The following is an 18,438-nucleotide window of genomic DNA, read 5'->3' on the forward strand; positions in this document are numbered from 1 at the left end:
AGTTGAGAATGAATTACCACTAAAAGTGAATTGCATGTTTGGTTCTTCAACAACCCCTAGTACAATTTAGAAAATATAATGCCTCATATTGATCTTCTCTATCCAAACACTTCAGTGTGAAGATGTCTGGACCCTTATGTCATTTTGGCAATCAATTACTAGTGAGTATGATTGTTCACTTAAGAAACTGTCACTGGTCATGGGTTCCATGGGTCCTTGCGTGGCCGATGAGCCCAATCCTCGAGACGTATCTTCAACTGCACACGCGGCATGTGTTTCCAGGAGGTGGAATTACTCTTCCTTGGACGCGAGATTCTTGGCATTTCTTTTTCATGCTCCTTTTTTGAACCTGCTCATGTCGGATGCTCTTAAAGAATTGTGTCTCTTCAAACAGGAGGACCCTTCCAGTAGGTCACATCTGAACAAGGTTATCCTAGATGTTGATGTCTACGTTGCATTTCCTGAGGTAAGCCTTCAGTGTCTTGAAGAGCTTCATCTGTCCTCCTCTTGTTCGGGTGTCTTCTTGAACTTGAAGAACTTTTGCTTTGGAATCAGGAAAATGGCATCCTAAGCATGTGGCCAACCCAATAGAATTGGTTTTGAATCATCACAGCCTTGATGCTGGTCTCTTGGCTACTTCAAGGATGCTGACTTTGTACACCCATCCTCCCAGCTGATGCAGAGAATTAATCTCAGACAGTAGTGCCTGGAGGTGATATCTGTACGTAGTCCTATCCAAGGCTTTCAACTCAATCGGGGAGTGCTATGGAAGATCCTGTCAAAGGCCAGTTGTCCAGAGAAATTCATCAGCATCCGCTGACTCCTCCATAAGATGCTGGTGATAGTTCTCACCAACAGAAACATGACAGAAACCTTTGAGGTCAAGACTGGCATATAGTAGAATGTGGCATCTTGCACACACTTTTCTCCATCTTCATCACCACCATCTTTCACTTTGTCAAGAACAAGCTTCCAAGTGGAGTGGATATTGTCCAAACAATAGACGGAAAACTTTTCATCCTCTACCAGTTGAAATCCAAGAAGTAAACAATATTGAAATCGCTTGTGTAACTTCAATATGTAAATGACAGTGCCATCTTCACCCTCTCAGAAGAGAATCTCTAAGCCATACATGACACCTTCACGGGGGCATTGCGGCATGGTGACATAGTGGTTAGCACTGATGCCTCAATGCCCGGAGTCTGATGACATGGGGATTTTCATAGCAACTTCATTGCAGTGTAAATGTAACCTATTTGTGACTAATAAATAAACCTTAAAATTCCTTCCTTTACCAACGCATGCCAGGGCAAGGTCCAGTACGCCTGTCTTCCTAGCCAATCCAGAGAATTCATCTCAGACAACATTGATGAGACCTCTAGTGCCTTGAGGCGGTATCTGTGTGTCGTCCTGACCAAGGCTTTTGACTCAGTCAATCAGGAAGTGCTCTCCTTCCATCATGATCAATGGAGAGACTCTCCCAAATGTGGAACATTTCCCCTACCTGGGGAGCCAACTAACATCCAAGTCTGACATTGATGTGGGGATAAAATCTACAAGCACCACCTCTGGACACCTATGAGAGTCTTCAACGACTGCCACAACTGTGTATAAGGCAGTCATTTTCCCAAGTCTTACCCGTTGTTATAATCTAGCTAAAACCTATTAGAAAGGCTATTTACATTACAGTAATATCCTCTGCTGATTCTTTTAAGGCATGGTTAAAATGGTTCTGAAAAACTGAAGTATCTATGATGCTCATCTTTCTCAACCTTAAATGAGAGTGATCATCCAAGGTGTACATCTGATCTGGAATAGTCCAAAAATGGATTATAATCCATTTCAATTTGCATAAGAGAGCAATGGGTACAGGCAGAACTATTAGGTAGGACAGGGACTGAAGGGAGGAATGGTTAAGGAGATCAATTATTCATCAAATTTGACCTTGAGAAAACAGTTTCATTCATAATGTGATTTCACCCCTTTATGATGAAGCAAATTCATATTTTGGCATGGAGGAGGAATTCGAGATAATGGCCAACATTTCCCATCCCATCTCAACAGTTCCAGCTCAATAATCATAAAGTCTGCCCACCACAGCATCTAAATTAATCCTTCAATTGTGAGATCATAGTGTGCCTGTAAGAAATATATTCATATCATGTTCCTTGTGAGTGACTTGTGTTTAAAATTCAGCTCTGGTTTACAGGGTGCCGATTTTTCTGCAAACCAGGCAGCTACATGCTGAGAATGCAGGCTAATAATTGGTTTTAGATAATAGGGTGCATGTTTTAATATGCGTTAATGCATTTTTGTTTAATTTTGTTTTTTCCCTGGAATTTCAAAGTAGGGTTTGATTAGTTGATTGACAAGAGACAGAAGCATGTGCTAATGGGAGGAGCTAAACTTACAGGGAAAAGCATGCAGCTTCTGCTTGGTCTTGAAAGAAACTAAAGGTGCCTCTCTCTCTCTGGACATTGCTGTTTGAGTGTCAGGAGACAGATGTCTCTCTAGGTGTTCTGGAGGCTTGACGACTGGCAGACCATGTACCAGCATTTAAGCCTGGGGGTTTGCTAACTGATTTTAAAGAGGAGTTTAAGTCTACAAGGAATATAGCTTAAAGTGGAACTAAGAGAAAGGTTAGCAGTTAAGAGTTGTATCTTGTCATGTTTAACTATTTTGATGGGTAAAATTATGCTAATTCATTCCTTATAGTTTAAGTGTATTGTTAAATAAAGTTTGTTCTGATAAAAGCTTCTTAGTGTTGTCTATAGAATCACATCTGCAGTAAAATACCTTATCCTCACACTGTTGCTAAAATAGAAAAAAAATTGGGGTCTAGTCAGGCTTCATAACATACATTGGGGTTTCTGTTCTGGTACTTTAACAATTGTTCCTTTTCTGTACCATGATCAAGAAATTTCTTCCAATCGTAGCCTTTTATAAATTTGAATCTATGCACCTGCTATTCAGTACAATTCATTATTTTACACTCTACTGCCATCTTTTGAGGCAGAGGTTCATAAATCTGTGTTCTCATCACTGCCTTCGAACATTGAAATCCATCCTGTGGATTATCTTTGCACAGTTTCCAGATCACTGGGCAGGATCAGATACACTACTATTATAACATTATTTTCTTTAATTTGTACTGCTGTATATCAGCATTCCTCTTGCTCTATTGCAGTGCAATGTGAAACAAAACCCTAGATCTTCCAAAGCTGCCCTTAATTTGAATATCATGCATGACATTCTTGATATCCATCCTGTTCTTTATTATTGAAACATTATGTTCAATGAGTGTGTATAAATTAACTTTGTAGTTTTTGAAAATACTTCCCCAACTGGATTTGCCTACTCGTTACTAAGATATTTCAAGTAACCTCTGTTATCAATGGCAGCAGCTAATAAATTTAAGGTCGAGATCTCTCATCAGAAAATGAAATAGTGGCTAATCACCGATCTTTAAACACACGTGGACACAGGCTCAGAAAATTAATTCATACATTGGTACATCTGTATTTTTAAAGCGCTCAATGGCAATCCTTAGAGGCCTAATTTTATTCAACTGAAAAATACACATTTGTTACTTACATGAGTAAATGTAAAACATTGAGCTGCTTGGCCAATTCCTCGATCACTACATCGGGAACCCAGAGAATGCCGTGGTGGTTTCAGGATGACACTAGTTGAGTTTTCTATCGATACACAGTCCTAGAAAGACCAAGAGTTTAAGATATCAGTATACATACCAACAGAAGCAAAGTTTTTAAAATGCTTAATTCAAAATAATTTAGATAACCAGCCTGAGATTCATTTTGTGCAACTTCAGCTTCAGTGAAAGGTCGAATACGAAGATGAACACACATACGATCCTTTGAACCTGAACATTTTTGAAGAGCCTGTTGAAAACAGAGAAAGTTAATAAATTTTGTATGTCTATATTCAAAAGAGGAGGAGGACCAGGATTTTTAACAGCAAAAGAGGAGAAATAACACAAACCCAAGTTGGGGTGGTGTGTGCATTGAGGAACTTGAATGCTGCTTACCTGCTGTCCTTCTCCTATTGGCAGAGGCTATAGGTTTAGGAAATACTGCCCAAGAAATCTTGGGAACTTGCTGTATTATATTCTATAGACAGTGCATACTGCAGCTACATTACACTGGTCATTCTAAAAGGTGGTTTATCATTAAACAAAGCATTAAACAAGAAATTATTGAAGCTTGCAACAAAGGCAATAATAATAATAATCATGGGGGATTAAACTTCGTGTGGATTGAGACAATCAAATTGGCAAGAGTGGTCTTAAAGTTGAGTCTGTAGGGTGTTATGACAGCTTTTTAAGAGTCATACATTGTGGAACCAACTAGGGATAAAGCTATCTCAGATTAGTCTTGGAATAGCGTTAACTAGCATTGTCGTAGTAAAAAAATCCACTGAGAAATAATGATCAAAATACCATTGAATTCCATGTCAATTGTGAATGTGACATATTCTAGTAAATTTAAAACCAATTAAATAGAAATATGGGGAGAACCGACCAAGGCTGTGTAAATAGACTGTATTATATGGCCGTAAATGAATAGTGGGAACCAAAATGTTCAACAAAAATACATTCCACTCAAAAACAACAAACAAGAGTCACTCATGGCTCACTCAGGAATTTTAGTATAGTGTTAGAATAAAAGAGGCTTACAATATTGCAAACAAAAATGGTAGCAAGTCTGAGGATTTGAGGGATGGGGGGCTGATGCAGAAAACAATGAAATATAAAAACAGGCAAAAGCTTTTAATTTGTTTAACATGGTCTCTTAAACAGGGACAGGAAATAGATGGTAACCATCAGGAGAGAACAGATGTAGAAAAAACAAGGGATTCATATCAAAAAAATTCCTAGAACCTAATGACCCAAACCCAAAGCTTTGAAAAAAAAAGATACACAGATACTAGGATGTGCTAATTATGATTTTCCAAATCCAATATTAGCTTAGAAGTTGACAATTCTTGTACCATTTTTCGAGAAAGGAAAGAGCACCTATCGACAAATTTATTAAAACTTTGAGAATGTAATAGGGTAGATAAAGGTGAACCAGTATATATGCAATTGATCTTTATTTCCAAAAGGTATTCAACAAGGTTAATTGGGAAGATAAATGCTAATGGAATTAGCAGTGATATATTAGCATGGGTATACAAGGGTATAGCATGGGTCACACAAGGCATTTTCAAGCTGGGGACAATGAATAGTGGAGTGTGGCAAGAATTAGTGCAATAATATCTATATTAATGACTTAAGTGAAGAGACACAGCAATGCATTAAAGTCTGTTGATACAAAGCTAGGTAGGAAGCCAAGCTGTGGTGAAGACAGAGGTTGCAAAGAGATTTAGACAGGCTAGGTGATTGGGCAACAAGGTAACAGTAAAACTTAGCAAACCGTAACATTCATTTACCTTGGTTGCAGGATCAAAAAATTGGATTTTTTAAAAAAGACATGAAACTTTTAAGTGTTGATGTTCAAAGAGATTTGGCTGTGCACATTCAAATAAGGCAAATGGTAATACCAGGACAACATTCAGGTTTGAACTGACAAGCAACAAGTGCCAAGCAAAGACCATCTCCAACAACTGAGAATGTAACCATCGCACCTTGACATTCAATGTTATTACCGTTGCTGAACTGCCACCATCAAATCCTAGGGGTTACTACTGACCAGCTGCATAAATATTGTGGCTACAAGATCAGGTCGAAGGTGAGGAATCCTGCAACAAATAGCTCAACTGACCTCCCCAAAGCCTACCTACCATTTACAAGGCACAAGTCAGGAGCATGATGGAATACTCACCACAGCTCCAACAACACTCAAGAAGCTTGACACCATACAGAACAAAGCAGCCAGTTTCATTGGCACCCCTTCCATAAAAGAAAACTCACTCCTTCCACGACCAAAGCAGCTAAATGAGTACTATCTACAAAGATGCAGTGCAGGAACTCACAACTCTCCTTAGATTACACCTCGAAACCCATAACCATCTCGAAGGACACGGGCAGCAAACACGTGGGAACACCTCCACTTGCAAGTCCTCCTCCAAGCCTCTCACCATCTCAACTTGCAAAAATATCATGTTCCTTCAGCTGCTGGGTCAAAATCTTGGAACTTTCTCCCTAACAGCATTGCAGGTGCACAGGTAATCACATGGATTGCAGGGATCAAGGCGGCAGCTCACCACCGTTTTCTCAAGGGCAATTAGGGATGTGTATTAAAATACTGGGCAAACCAGTGACACCCACATCCCATGAATGACTTTAAAGATGGCCTTTCTCGCAAGGGAATTAGTACACAGGAGCAAAGTCTTGCTATGGTTGTCCAAATTTTGGTGACCACATCAGGGGTACTGTGTGTAGTTTTGGTCAGCGTATTTAAGAATTTACTGGAGACAGCACAGTTAAGGCTCCCTAAACAAGGGCCTATGATAAGCAAATGGGGCTTATATTATCTGAAGTTCAAAAGTCTGATTGAAACCATACAAGATTTTGAAAGGACTTGATAGGATGGCTGCTGATTGTTTCCCCACACAGTGGAAGCAAATCTAAAACATGGGGGCATCATCTTAAAATAAGGACCAATCATTTAGGACTGGGATGAGAAGAAATTACTCAAATTAATTCACTCAAAGAATTGTGCATCTTTAGAATTCTCTGCCTCAGAGGATTGTGGATAGTGCTGAATTGAACAAGTTTAAAGCTGGGGTGGAGATTTTTGGTATCCTGGGAAATCAAGGGATATGACGAACAAGCAGTAATGTGGAGCTGAAGCCCAAGATCCACCACAATCATACGGAATGGTGGAGTTGTCTTGACAGGTCATTTGGTCTACTCCTGTTCCTGTTTAGTGTTCTTATGTACTAGCAAGCTGGTTGCTGCAGTACATATCAAATGGACTGCGATGTGAAAGTTGGGCTCGAACATTAAGTGCTGTTGCAGCCAGACCCATGCAGTTAATGGGCAGGATTTCATCAAACTCTTGAATTGTGACTAGACGGTGGGAGTGATTTTGAGTCCAAAATATCTGACTTGCTATACTAGTCATAACATTTGTGGCTGATACAGTTAAGTTTCTAGTCAACAATGACTTCCAGGAAGTTAATGGTGTTCGGAAATTGGTGGTATAATACAATTGAATGCCAAGGCAAAGTGGTTAGAGTCTCTCTTGTAGGTCATTATCTGGAACTTGCATGACAAATGCCAACTGCCACTTATCAGCCCAAACCTCACTATTGTCCAAATCTTGCTGCATGTAGACAAATCATATCATGTATTTACCACATGCGATGGATTTGAATTTTCTTCCTGGCAAAGTTCATCAATCAAATCCTTTTTAATGGCTTCAAAATCCTCTGCAGTAGACATCTCCTGTTCATCATTTGCAATTCCTTGCGATTGTATAAATGACAACTTAGAGTTTAATACTGGTTCCATTCTGCTAAGAAAGAAACAATTATTGGTAAGTTACATTTTATTTTTGACATTTTAAATCCATGAGGTTATGAAAATTGTAATAAGTGCTCAGTGCAACAGGGCAAGTCTCCACAAATGTGGAAACGCTTGGAACTTGTCACATGGTTTAAGGTTTATTTCAATTGATATAATTTCTGTAACTTGACTTGTATCAGTCATGTGATAAAACAAATTTATTACATTTTATGCAAATAATGTTGTGTGTTTCTCTCTATCAGGTGATGCTATTTTGTAAAAGAGCAGGGAAGTTATCTCTAATGTCTGGTCAATATTTACCCCAGTCCAACACTGGCATCTCCACATCAATATCTACCCCCCCAAATCAACACCATAAGAACTGGTCATTATCACACTGTTTGAGAGTTTGTTGAGTGCAAATTAGCTATCATTTTTCCTATATTAAAACAGTGGCTGCAACATTTTAACACATATACACTTAACCAGAAACTTTTATCAGTACATATTGCATGTAAGGCACAGACAGCAAACAAAAGAAAATCAGCGCAATCTAACAAAATCTGCCAGAACCCGCAGTTCACATCAAGAATGCTGAACACCTTGGCATTTGGCACGTCTGATCACCTATTCCACTGCCTTCACAGGATGATGGGGTCTGAGTAGCATTTTGTTCAAGTGCACTATCCTGCCTGTTCCTTTTTTTTCAAAAAGCTGCAGCCACCATTGCTGAAACACATTCCATGCCCATATCTATGGAAGTTACGACACCTGGCGCCATCATCGACCAGAGCTCAATGACTTTGTTTCACGGCTGCTTGGTACTTTTCTTGCAGCACAGACCATTGGTACGATCAAATCATCTAGTCTAATGGTGGGCAACTGGATGCCTGGGGGCCACATGTGGCCCATCAGGGTTCCGAGTGCGACTGACAAGGCATTTTGTTGGCTGTTACCCATGTGCAGAATTGCAACATTCTGCTGGTTTCTGTCCAGATAGTTTTCTCCTACCAGTCTAACTAAAGTGATACATATGTGCAGGGCACATGAAGTGAGGTACATGCTGATTGCACACATGTTCCCACTGCATCCAATTAAGCATAAATATGCATTAGCTTCTTAACCGCTTGAAGTTAATGCCAGTTCTATTAATACAGGAATTAAACATTTTCTACAACTTCGAAATATTTGGCATGTATTAAATGTGTTCAATGGTCCCCGCATCCAAAGCATCGATATAGATTGTCAATAGCTGGGGCCCAAGCACAGTTCCTCAAGATACCCCATTACTAACAGCCTGCCAACCCGATGTGCAGAACTTTAACAAACACCTTCTGAAAATCCAAGTATTTCACAACCATTGGTTCCCCTGATCTATTCTGCTTGCCACATTCTCAAATGTCACCAACAGAATCCATGTTAGTTCTGCCCAATCCTACCATTATTTTCCAAATGCCCTGTTAGCACACCCTTTACAATAGGTGTCGACATTGTATGAGAGCGTAAGCCAGCATGAAAATTCCAGGATAACCCACCACATGGAGTTAAAAGTAACCATGCGGGTTGGAAAGGAAAAGGACAGGATAGGTTTCACAAGAATTAATTTGAATAGACATTCAAAGGCAAATGTATAACATAACTCAAGTGTGATTTTCTGTTGTATTAAAAGTAAAAGGGGCAGTTATGTTCTGTCATTATAGAAGTTACCTACTTCAAAGCATGTTTGGCGAACATTGCTTTTAGTTTGTAAAGTCTTGAAAGAAATCTTGTTGTGACATCCTTTCAGCTACTTACTGGAAGTTTAAATTTCTTTAAAAAATGTTATTGGTCTCTCTATGGGGATCATAGCAATATGACTTAATATATCCCTTTGTGGCTCAATATTAATTTTGCTTTATAATGTGCAGCACAGTCGTCAGAACTACTGCCTCACAGCGCTAGGGACCCATTCAATTCACGGCTTGTGACTGACTGTGGAGTTCTCCCCGTGTCTGCGTAGGTTACCTCCGGTATCATTGGCATCCTTCTGCACTGTAGGATTCTTTCAGCCCATCAAATCTGCACCAACCACAATATCACTCAGACCCTATCCCCACAACCCCATGCATTTACCCTGGCTGGTCCCCCAGACATTATGGGGCAATTTAGCATGGCCAATCCACATAACCCACACATCTTTGGACATCTTTCCTTCCACACTCCAAAGATGTGCAGGTTAGGTTGATTGGCCACAGAAAATTGCCCTTTGGTGTCAGGGGGACTAGCAAGGTAAATATATGGGGTATGGGGATAGGGTGTGGGTGGGATTGTGGTCAGTGCAGACACAATGGGCCAAATGGCCTCCTTCTGCACTTAGAAATTCTATAAATGTTACTGTCGTAAAAAGACACTAAATAGTTGTTGTTGGGTGAATCTTATAAAATATATGACATTGAAATCACTTCCATGTTACACCAACAGCTATGTGCAAGAGGTGCTGAGATGGTCACCAGTGGAGCGCCCCAGGGATCTGTTCTAGGACCCTGCTGTTTGTCATTTTCATAAATGACCTGGATGAGGAAGTGGAGGGATGGGTTAGTAAGTTCGTCAACGATACGAAGGTTGGTGGTGTTGTGGATAGTCTGGAGGGATGTCAGAAGTTGCAGCATGGCATAGATAGGATGCAAGACTGGGCACAGAAGTGGCAGATGGACTTCAACGCGGATAAATGTGTAGTGGTCCATAGGACTCTTAAATCGGCCTCGCAGGTGGAGGATGTGGTCAGGAAGGCGTACGGTGTACTGGCCTTCATTAATCAAGGGATTGAGTTTAGGAATCAGGAGGTAATGCTGCAGCTTTATAAGACCCTTGTCAGACCCCACTTGGAGCACTGTGTGCAGTTCTGGTCGCCTCACTACAGGAAGGATGTGGAAGCTATTGAAAGGGTGCAGAGGAGATTTACAAGGATGTTGCCTGGACTGAGAGGCATGCCTTATGAAGATAGGTTGAGGGAGCTAGGTCTAGTCTCCCTAGAGAGACAAAGGTTGAGAGGCGACCCGATAGAAGTTTATAAAATATTGAGAGGAATAGATAGGGTGGATTTTCGGAGGCTATTTCCCAGGGCTGAAATGGTCACTGCGAGAGGACACAGGTTTAAGGTGCAGGGAAGCAAGTGCAGAGGTGGTGTTAGGGGTAAGTTTTTCACTCAAGAGGGTGGTGGGTGAGTGGAATCGGCTGCCATTGGTGGTGGTAGAGGCGAACTCGCTGGGGTCTTTTAAAAGACTTCTGGATGAGTACATGGGATTTAATGGGATTGGGAGTTACAGATAGTTCTATGGCCTGGTAGGTACAGATATGATCAGCGCAACTTGTGGGCCGAAGGGCCTGTTTGTGCTGTAGTGTTCTATGTTCCGTGTTCCATGTTCTATGATCAATAGACAGACTTTAGCCCTATAAATGCTAAAAACAATAAAGTTCAAATAAGGGAGAAAAATCTCACATATTCAACACACTCTCCACAATAGTACACAGCGAACAAATTGGTTCTGAATTCAACCGTGGTTACGTAGACAAGCACAATAACTAATGTGCACACAATATCACAAAGCAGTAAATGTGAATGAAGTGCCTCTACGTGGAGAAAGAAGAAGAATGCACAGAAACTTGGGGAAAGAGGCTTAGAAAAATCAGTACAAATCAGTTGTGCGAAATTGTTTACGTGCAATATTCAACGTGAAATGTTTTCAGTCAAGAATAGAAGGTTAACCAAGGCAAAGATTTTCCTCATTTTGTTCAAATAAAATCCATGAGATCCTTTACATGGCACTTGGTTAGTATCTAGTATGTGCACCATCCACCATAACCAGGCAACCTACAAGTAACACTTGCTAAAAGGCAAGAACAGCAGCCAAAGTCCTCAGGATTTTATTTATTATCGTCACACGTATCAGGATACAGTGAAAAGTATTGTTTCCTGCACACTATATAGACAAAACATACCACCCTAGAGTATGTAAAGGAGAAAGAAACGAGAGGCTGCAAAATGTAGTGCTGCCATTACAGATGGGGGGGGGGGGGAAGAGAAAGATCAGTTTAATGTACAGAATCATATCGTGCAGTAGCAGGCCATTCGGCCCATCAAGTCTGTACAGACTCTCCAACAGAGCATCTCACCCAAATCCTAACCCTGCGCTCTTACTAATCCACCTAACCAGCACATCTTTGAATACTAAGGGTGCATTTCCTGCCATGGCCAATTCATCTAGCCTGCACATCTTGGGACAGTTTAGCATGGGCAATTATCATTGCAGTGTTAATGTGAGCCTACTTATACTCTAATAATAAACTTAAACCTTACTTAACCTACAAATCCATAGGTCTATTCAAAGGATTGAATAATACGGATAGCGGGCGGAGGGACGGGGAGCGAATATTAACCAAGGCGGGGAACCCTCCGGGCCAGATTTGTTTGCGATGTCGGTCAGGCTCAGATTTGTTAGTGAAGTCGGTCAATCTCATTCCGCCTCTTCCGCTTCAGTACAAGCCCAGCGGTGACTCTGTTTTTTTGGGGGGACGGAAAATATTGGATTTACCTGGAACTACAGTAGCCGAAGAGCCCCGGCAGTGCGGAACCGGGTCCGCTGGTACCTTTCAATCACTGGCCCTGACGACCGGGTCCGGGCTGTCCTCACCGCGCGTTCCGCTAGACTAACGCTCCCGCCGCGCGCCCCCAGTTTAAATTCCACCAATGGCGAGGTGGTAGTGGCCCCGGGGCATCACGGGAGGAGGGTCGGTGCCGCTGAGGCCCCGCCCCTTCCGGGCTCCTGATTTGTCTTCTAACCGCCGACGGTGATGGGGGAGGGAGTGAACTAATGAGTCTGAGGTAAGCGACTGGCGTGAAAGTGAGAGAGTGTTTGATGTTGTTACTAAATATATCGAAACGAGGTAGGAGGAAGATGGGCCAGGAGTCTGGGAATTGTAGTTTTTGGTGGCCGGGCTCACTTTGAGTTGGTTTTGCTGAGCTTTCATAGAGCAGTAGCTTTACCTCCTCCGGCTTTCTCTTTGTCTCTCCATAGATGTTTCTCCCGAGCTTCTCGAGCACTTTCTCCTTTTTATTTCGAGTTTGTCGGTCTGGATTTTGAAAGGGAGTGAGTGGGCCTTGCTGAGAGTGGCAAACAGTTATACGCCGAGACGCTGCAAGAGCGAACACTTCCCGTCACGTTGTGAAAGCATGGCGCTCTTCGCAGATTTAAATATCGTCAACACCCCCGACAGAAAGAGATTGCAAAGCCTGATAGAAAACGCGGCGCATCGTGAGTACTGTTTTGTATTTATTTATTTATTTATTAGTGTCACACATGGGCTTGCATTAACACTGCAATGAAGTTACTGTGAAAAGCCCCTAGTCGCCACACCTCGTCTGTTCGGGTACATTTACCATGTTACATTCTCCCTCAATGCACCTAACCATGTCTTTTGGACTGAGCGTGGAAACTGGAGCACCCGGGGGAAACCCATGCAGACACAGGGAGAACGTGCAAACTCCACACACACACACTGACACAAGCCAGGAATCAAATTCTGGTCCCTGGTGCTGTGAGGTAACAGGGCTAGACACTGTGTCATCCCTATTTGGTTCTGTTCCTAAGTTGTTAATTAGTTAGACATCCCAAGCATGCAGAACCTGGTGTGTTTTAATTGGAGTGTCCTGTTATTTATTATGACAAGCTGTTTTTCATCCTTTGGAAGTAGACCTACATGTCACATTAGTTGGATTTGGAAGCCCTTCCCTACCTTAGAAAAAGGTCTCAAATTTAAGCTTGTTTACATCAGCAATCTATTTATCCACTCCAACTCTCTTCGGACTTTTCTTCATTTCTTTAGGTCAGAGTTGAGGAGGGACTTCTTCACTCAAAGGGTGGTGAATCTCTGGAATTCTCTGCCCATTGAAGTGGTGGAGGCTACCTCGCTACATATATTTAAGTCACGGGTAGATAGGTTTCTGATAGACAGGGGAATTAAGGGTTATGGGGAGAAAGCAGGAAAGTGGAACTGATCCACTTCAGATCAGCCATGATCTTATTGAATGGCGGGGCAGGCTCGAAGGGCTGGATGGCCTACTCCTGCACCTATTTCTTATGTTCTTATGTTTTGATTTAATTTATCATTGTCATGTGTATGGGGATACAGTGAAAAGTATTGTTTCTTGTGTGCTTATATGGACAATACATACTATTTATAGAGTACATAGGGAAGAAGGAAAGGAGAGGGTGCAGAATATAATATTGTAGTTACAGATAGGATGAAGAGAAAGTTCAGCTTAATATATGATAGAACTATTCAAAAGTCTGATGACAGCAGGGAAGAAGCTGTTCTTTGCGTGTTCAGATGTTTGTATCTTTTTTTTTTGACAGATGGAATTGATTGAGCGCTTCAAGTTTCTAGGTGTCAGATCACCAGCAACTTGTCCTGGTCCCTCCATGCTGATGCTGTACTTAAGATGGCCTACTAATGCCTCTTTTTCAGGAAGCTAAGGAAATTTGGCATGTCCACTACAACTGTCTCCAACTTTTAGGGATGCACCATAGAAAGACTTCTTTCTGGTTGTATCGCAACTTGGTATGGCTCCTGCTCTGCCCAAAACTGCCAAAAATTACAAAGGGTTCAGAATGAAGCCCAGCCTATCACTCAAACCAGTGTCCTGTCCATTGATTGTCTACACTTCCTGCTGTCTCGGAAAAGCAGCCAGCATAATTGAAGACCCCATACATCCCGGACATTCTCTTCCACCTTCTTCCATCAGGAAAAGGATACAAGAGTCTGAGGTCACGTACCAACCAATTCGAGAACAGCTTCTTCCTTGCTACCGTCAGACTTTTGAATGGACCTACTCGTAATAAGTTGATCTTTCTCAACAGCCTAGCTATGACTGTAACACTACATTATGCACTCTCTCTTTTCTTTCTCTATGTACAGTATACTTTGTATAGCACACAAGAAATAATACTTCTCATTGTATACTAATACACGTGACAATAATAAATCAAAGTAAATCCGAAGTGGTAATTGGGAGGAAGTTCCAGGGTTTTGACCCAGTAACAGATGGAACATTTGATATAATTCTAAGTCAGGAAATAGTACAACTTGGAGGGGATTTGCAGGTTGTGGCAGTAATAAATCAAATCAAAGCAAAGGAGGAAGAGCGTATGTTGGTTGCGTGGGGTCCTTGATTATGCTGGCTGCTTCCCGAAGACAATGAATGGGAAGTGTACACTAAGTTAATGGATAGGAGGCTGATTTGCATGATGGACTGGGACTATATTCACAATCTTTTTGTAGTTTCTTGCAGTCTTGGTCAGGGCAGAAGCTATACCAAGCTGTAATATATCTGGAAGGGATGCTTTCTATGGGTGCATCTGTAAAAATTGGTGAGAGTTGCAGAGAAATTGTCGAGTTTCCTTAACCTGTTGACAAAGTAAAGGTGTTGGTGGGCTTTCTTAACTATAGTGTTGACGTAGAAGGAACCAGGCAGATTGTTGTTGATCTGAACAGCTAGAAACTTAAAGCTCTGGGCCATCTCCAATTCATCACTGATGATGACGCTTCCTGAAGTCGATAACTATTTCCTTCATTTTACAATGTCAAGGGAGAGATTATTGTCATTATCATTGTCATTTCACCAGATTTTCTACCTCCTTCCTGTACTCCATCTCGTAATTGTTTGAGATCTGACTTGTAAACTTGAAACTGGAGTTGAAGCAGAATTTGGCCACGTCGTCATAAGCGTATAAGGAGTGTATTAAGGGGCTGAGGATCCAGCCTTTGTAGGACACCGGTGTTGAGGATAATTGTGGAGGAGATGTCTTACTTATTATCACAGCTAGTGGCCTGTGGGTTAGGAAATCGAGGAATTAGTCATAGTGGGAGGAACCGAGCCCTAAGCCACAGAGTTTGGAGATCAGGGAGACGACATCTGTTGTGGACCTGTTGCGGTGATAGGCAAACTAGTGGACCCAGGCAATCCAGGAGACTGAAGTTGATGTGTACCATGGCTAACCTTTCAAAACACTTCTTAATGATCTATGATAGAGCCACCGGGTGGTATTCATCAAGGCATGCTACCTGGCTTTTCTTTGCTACAGGGATGTTTGTTATCTTCGTGAAGCAGGTAACAACCTCCAATTAGAGTAAGGAAAGGTTAAAGATGTCGGCGCAGAATTTGAATCCTCGTCTGGATACTCCATCCAGGCTAGTTGCTTTATTTGGGATAACTCTTGAAGGTTTATCTGATGTCTGCAGTGGTGACCTTATACCAGTTCGACTATGGCTTCTGGGGAAGATGGCATCTCTCACTGACCTCTTGCTCAAAACAGGCATAGAATATGTTGAGCTCATCACACGTGGTGCATTGTTACCAGTGATTCTCTTCTTCTTTGCCTTGTAGCCTATTATGTCATGTAGACCTTTCCATAGGTGGCAGATGTTCGTGTGGCTAGCATGGTACTCCAGCTTGGCCCAGTATTGTCTCTTGGCATCTTTTGATCCTCCATAGGTCATACTTGAATTTCCTATAAAAGTCAGCGTCACCCAACTTGAATTTGTCAAATCTAGACTTCAGTAAGCAGTAGATGTCCCTGTTTTTCCATGGTTTTTGAGTGGAAAACACTCTACCTTCTGCACACAATCACTAATGAAGTCTGTTAGTGTAGTGGTGTGCTTGTTTAGATTGGTTGCTGAGTTCTTCAATATTGGTTGTTTGAGGTCAAACATCTCCACTATAGGACATGACTGCATGACTCCCCAGGGTAATTTGCTGGGCCCACCCATCTTCAGCTGCTTCATCAATGATCTTTCTTTCATCATAAGGTCAGAGGTGGGGGATGTTTGCACAATGTTCAGTACTATTCTTATCTCCTCAAATACTGAAGCAGTCTGTCACTATGCAATAAGGCCTGAAGAATATTCAGGCTTGGACTGATGTATGGTGCAACTTAAGTAATTGTCAGGCAATGACCAACTCCAGCAAGAGAACATGGCCATCTCCCCTTGACATTCTATGCTGTGTGACACTCAGTGTACCTTAAGAAATTTTTTTTTTCTGATATCATGTTCTCTGCAATTTGTAAGCAGGCCTTTTGATTTCATTGTGATACCGACTGCCTGTTTAAATGTCGTTTTATTGCTGCTTATGTGGTTAAAAGGGGCTTTGTTTATTTTTAGTCTGGGCCTAATGCATTGACTTGGACTCTCTCTCTCTGTCTCTCTCGTTTTGGGAGGTTGTTCTTATTTACTTCAAGCTTGTCTGTCTGTGTATTGGGAGCTGCAGCATCCAACTGAAGGACTAAGTTTCATCATCATGTGTACATTCATATTTTCTGTGCTAAACAGGTGGCAAGGGCCTTGTTTATGGGATTTGTTTGGTTGGAATATTTGTTTGGTATTTAGCTGTTAAGTTTTATACAATATCATGGTTGTTGTTTGTAATTGGTAAAAGTTATTGCTAATTTTCTTTTATATACATGTTAACTGCATTCTTAAATAAACTTTGTTTGATGAAACCTCCCTAGTGAGTCATTTGACTCATAATTGAAGTGAAACATCTCATGCTTACCCTAACCAAATGCAAATGGCAAAACTTATGATCCAGGTAGACTTCATTTTGGAATTTCTGACTTGAATTATAACAGCTAGCATTGCCATAGCTGAATCCCCCACTATCAACATCCAAGGGTTACCATTAGCCAGAATTGGACCAGCCTCAAATACTGTGGCTACAAGAGCAGGTCAGAGACAGGGAATTCAACTGTAAGTAACTCAACTCGTGACTCCCTAAAGCCTGTCCATCATCTACAAGGCACATATCAGGAGTATGATGGAATGCTTGCAGTTTCCTGGAGAGGTCCAGCTACAGCGATACTCTAGTAGATCAGTAGCAAGACAGAACAAAGTAGCCTTAAGACAAAAGCAAATTACTGTGGATGCTGGAATCTGAAACAAAAACAGAACATCTTGGAAAATCTCAACAGGTTTGACAGCACCCATGGAGAGACCAGATCTAATGTTTCACATCACAATGACGCTGTAAGATCGCTGAAGAGACTTGAAACATTAGCTCTGTTCTCTCTCCACAGATGCTGCCAGGATGAAGCAGCCTGCTTGATCGGCACCGTGTCCACCATCGTCAAAATTTGCTTTGACAGAGTGGCAGCAGAGTGAATTACAGCATCTTCCAAACCTGCAACCTCTATCACCTAAAAGGATAAGGGCAGCAGATGCATGAGAATGACACCACATACCCTCTGATGAAGAGTCATCCAAACTTGAATTGTTAGTTCCATTTTCGGTCAATGAACTGTCAGACTTGCTATGGTTTATTTATTAGTCACAAGTAGGCTTGCATCAACATTGCCATTGTTACTGTGAAAATATATAAAAGTGCTGCAGCATCTGTATTAATTTGCTTTTAATGCCACATAAAATCCTGATTTGGAACAATATCACTATTCATTGCTGAGTTAAAATCCTAGAACTCCCTTCCTAACAGCACTGTCTGTTTGTTCAACACATGGGCTGCAGCAGTTTTAAAAATGGTTCACCACCATCTTCTCGAGCACGGTTTTGGATGGGCAACACATGCTAGCCTTGTAAGCAAATGAACACATCCCAGGAACAAACAAAAATTTTTTTATAAACATGAATGTGCATTATATCTAATTGCTATATCATTACCAATGATATCTTTTCTCTTCCTTAGTTGGTTATTCAACAGTTGCGATTAACCATGTGGCTGAATTTCAAGGAAAGAGACAGGTCTGGAAGCTTTATTATCTCAATTCAAATTGCTTTTAATCTCTAAATATCTTTTCTATTGTTTTGTGTCTGTCATTTGTCTTCTAGGCATGGTGTTCAGCAACTCCCAATTTTGCATTAGCTTTTTAAAAATCTCCTGAGAACAGTTGACAACACCCACTAACGTACCTAAGAAAAAT

General features: G+C 41.3%; 2 protein-coding genes across 2 annotated transcripts in view; one reads left to right on the forward strand and one right to left on the reverse strand.

Annotated features, from left to right (window-relative positions):
• The window catches only part of LOC145354338 (kinesin-like protein KIF20B), a 94,343-nt gene extending 82,214 nt beyond the window's left edge, over nt 1–12,129 (reverse strand). The window contains exons 1-4 of the mRNA XM_080205513.1: nt 12,043–12,129; nt 7,322–7,478; nt 3,807–3,902; nt 3,595–3,714 (exon numbers count right to left, since the gene is read on the reverse strand). Of these exons, the coding sequence (XP_080061639.1) occupies nt 3,595–3,714; nt 3,807–3,902; nt 7,322–7,477 (372 nt within the window). The 5' untranslated portion in view covers nt 7,478; nt 12,043–12,129. The remainder of the gene's footprint in view (nt 1–3,594; nt 3,715–3,806; nt 3,903–7,321; nt 7,479–12,042) is intronic.
• A 123-nt stretch (nt 12,130–12,252) lies between these two features.
• Nucleotides 12,253–18,438, forward strand: part of rpp30 (ribonuclease P/MRP 30 subunit) — a 31,400-nt gene continuing 25,214 nt past the window's right edge. The window contains exons 1-3 of the mRNA XM_080205516.1: nt 12,253–12,332; nt 12,526–12,762; nt 18,204–18,259. Coding sequence (XP_080061642.1) covers nt 12,681–12,762; nt 18,204–18,259 — 138 coding nt within the window. The 5' untranslated portion in view covers nt 12,253–12,332; nt 12,526–12,680. The remainder of the gene's footprint in view (nt 12,333–12,525; nt 12,763–18,203; nt 18,260–18,438) is intronic.

This window comes from Carcharhinus amblyrhynchos, chromosome 17 (assembly GCF_965287045.1).
Source record: "Carcharhinus amblyrhynchos chromosome 17, sCarAmb.v2.hapA, whole genome shotgun sequence".
NCBI lineage: Eukaryota > Metazoa > Chordata > Chondrichthyes > Carcharhiniformes > Carcharhinidae > Carcharhinus > Carcharhinus amblyrhynchos.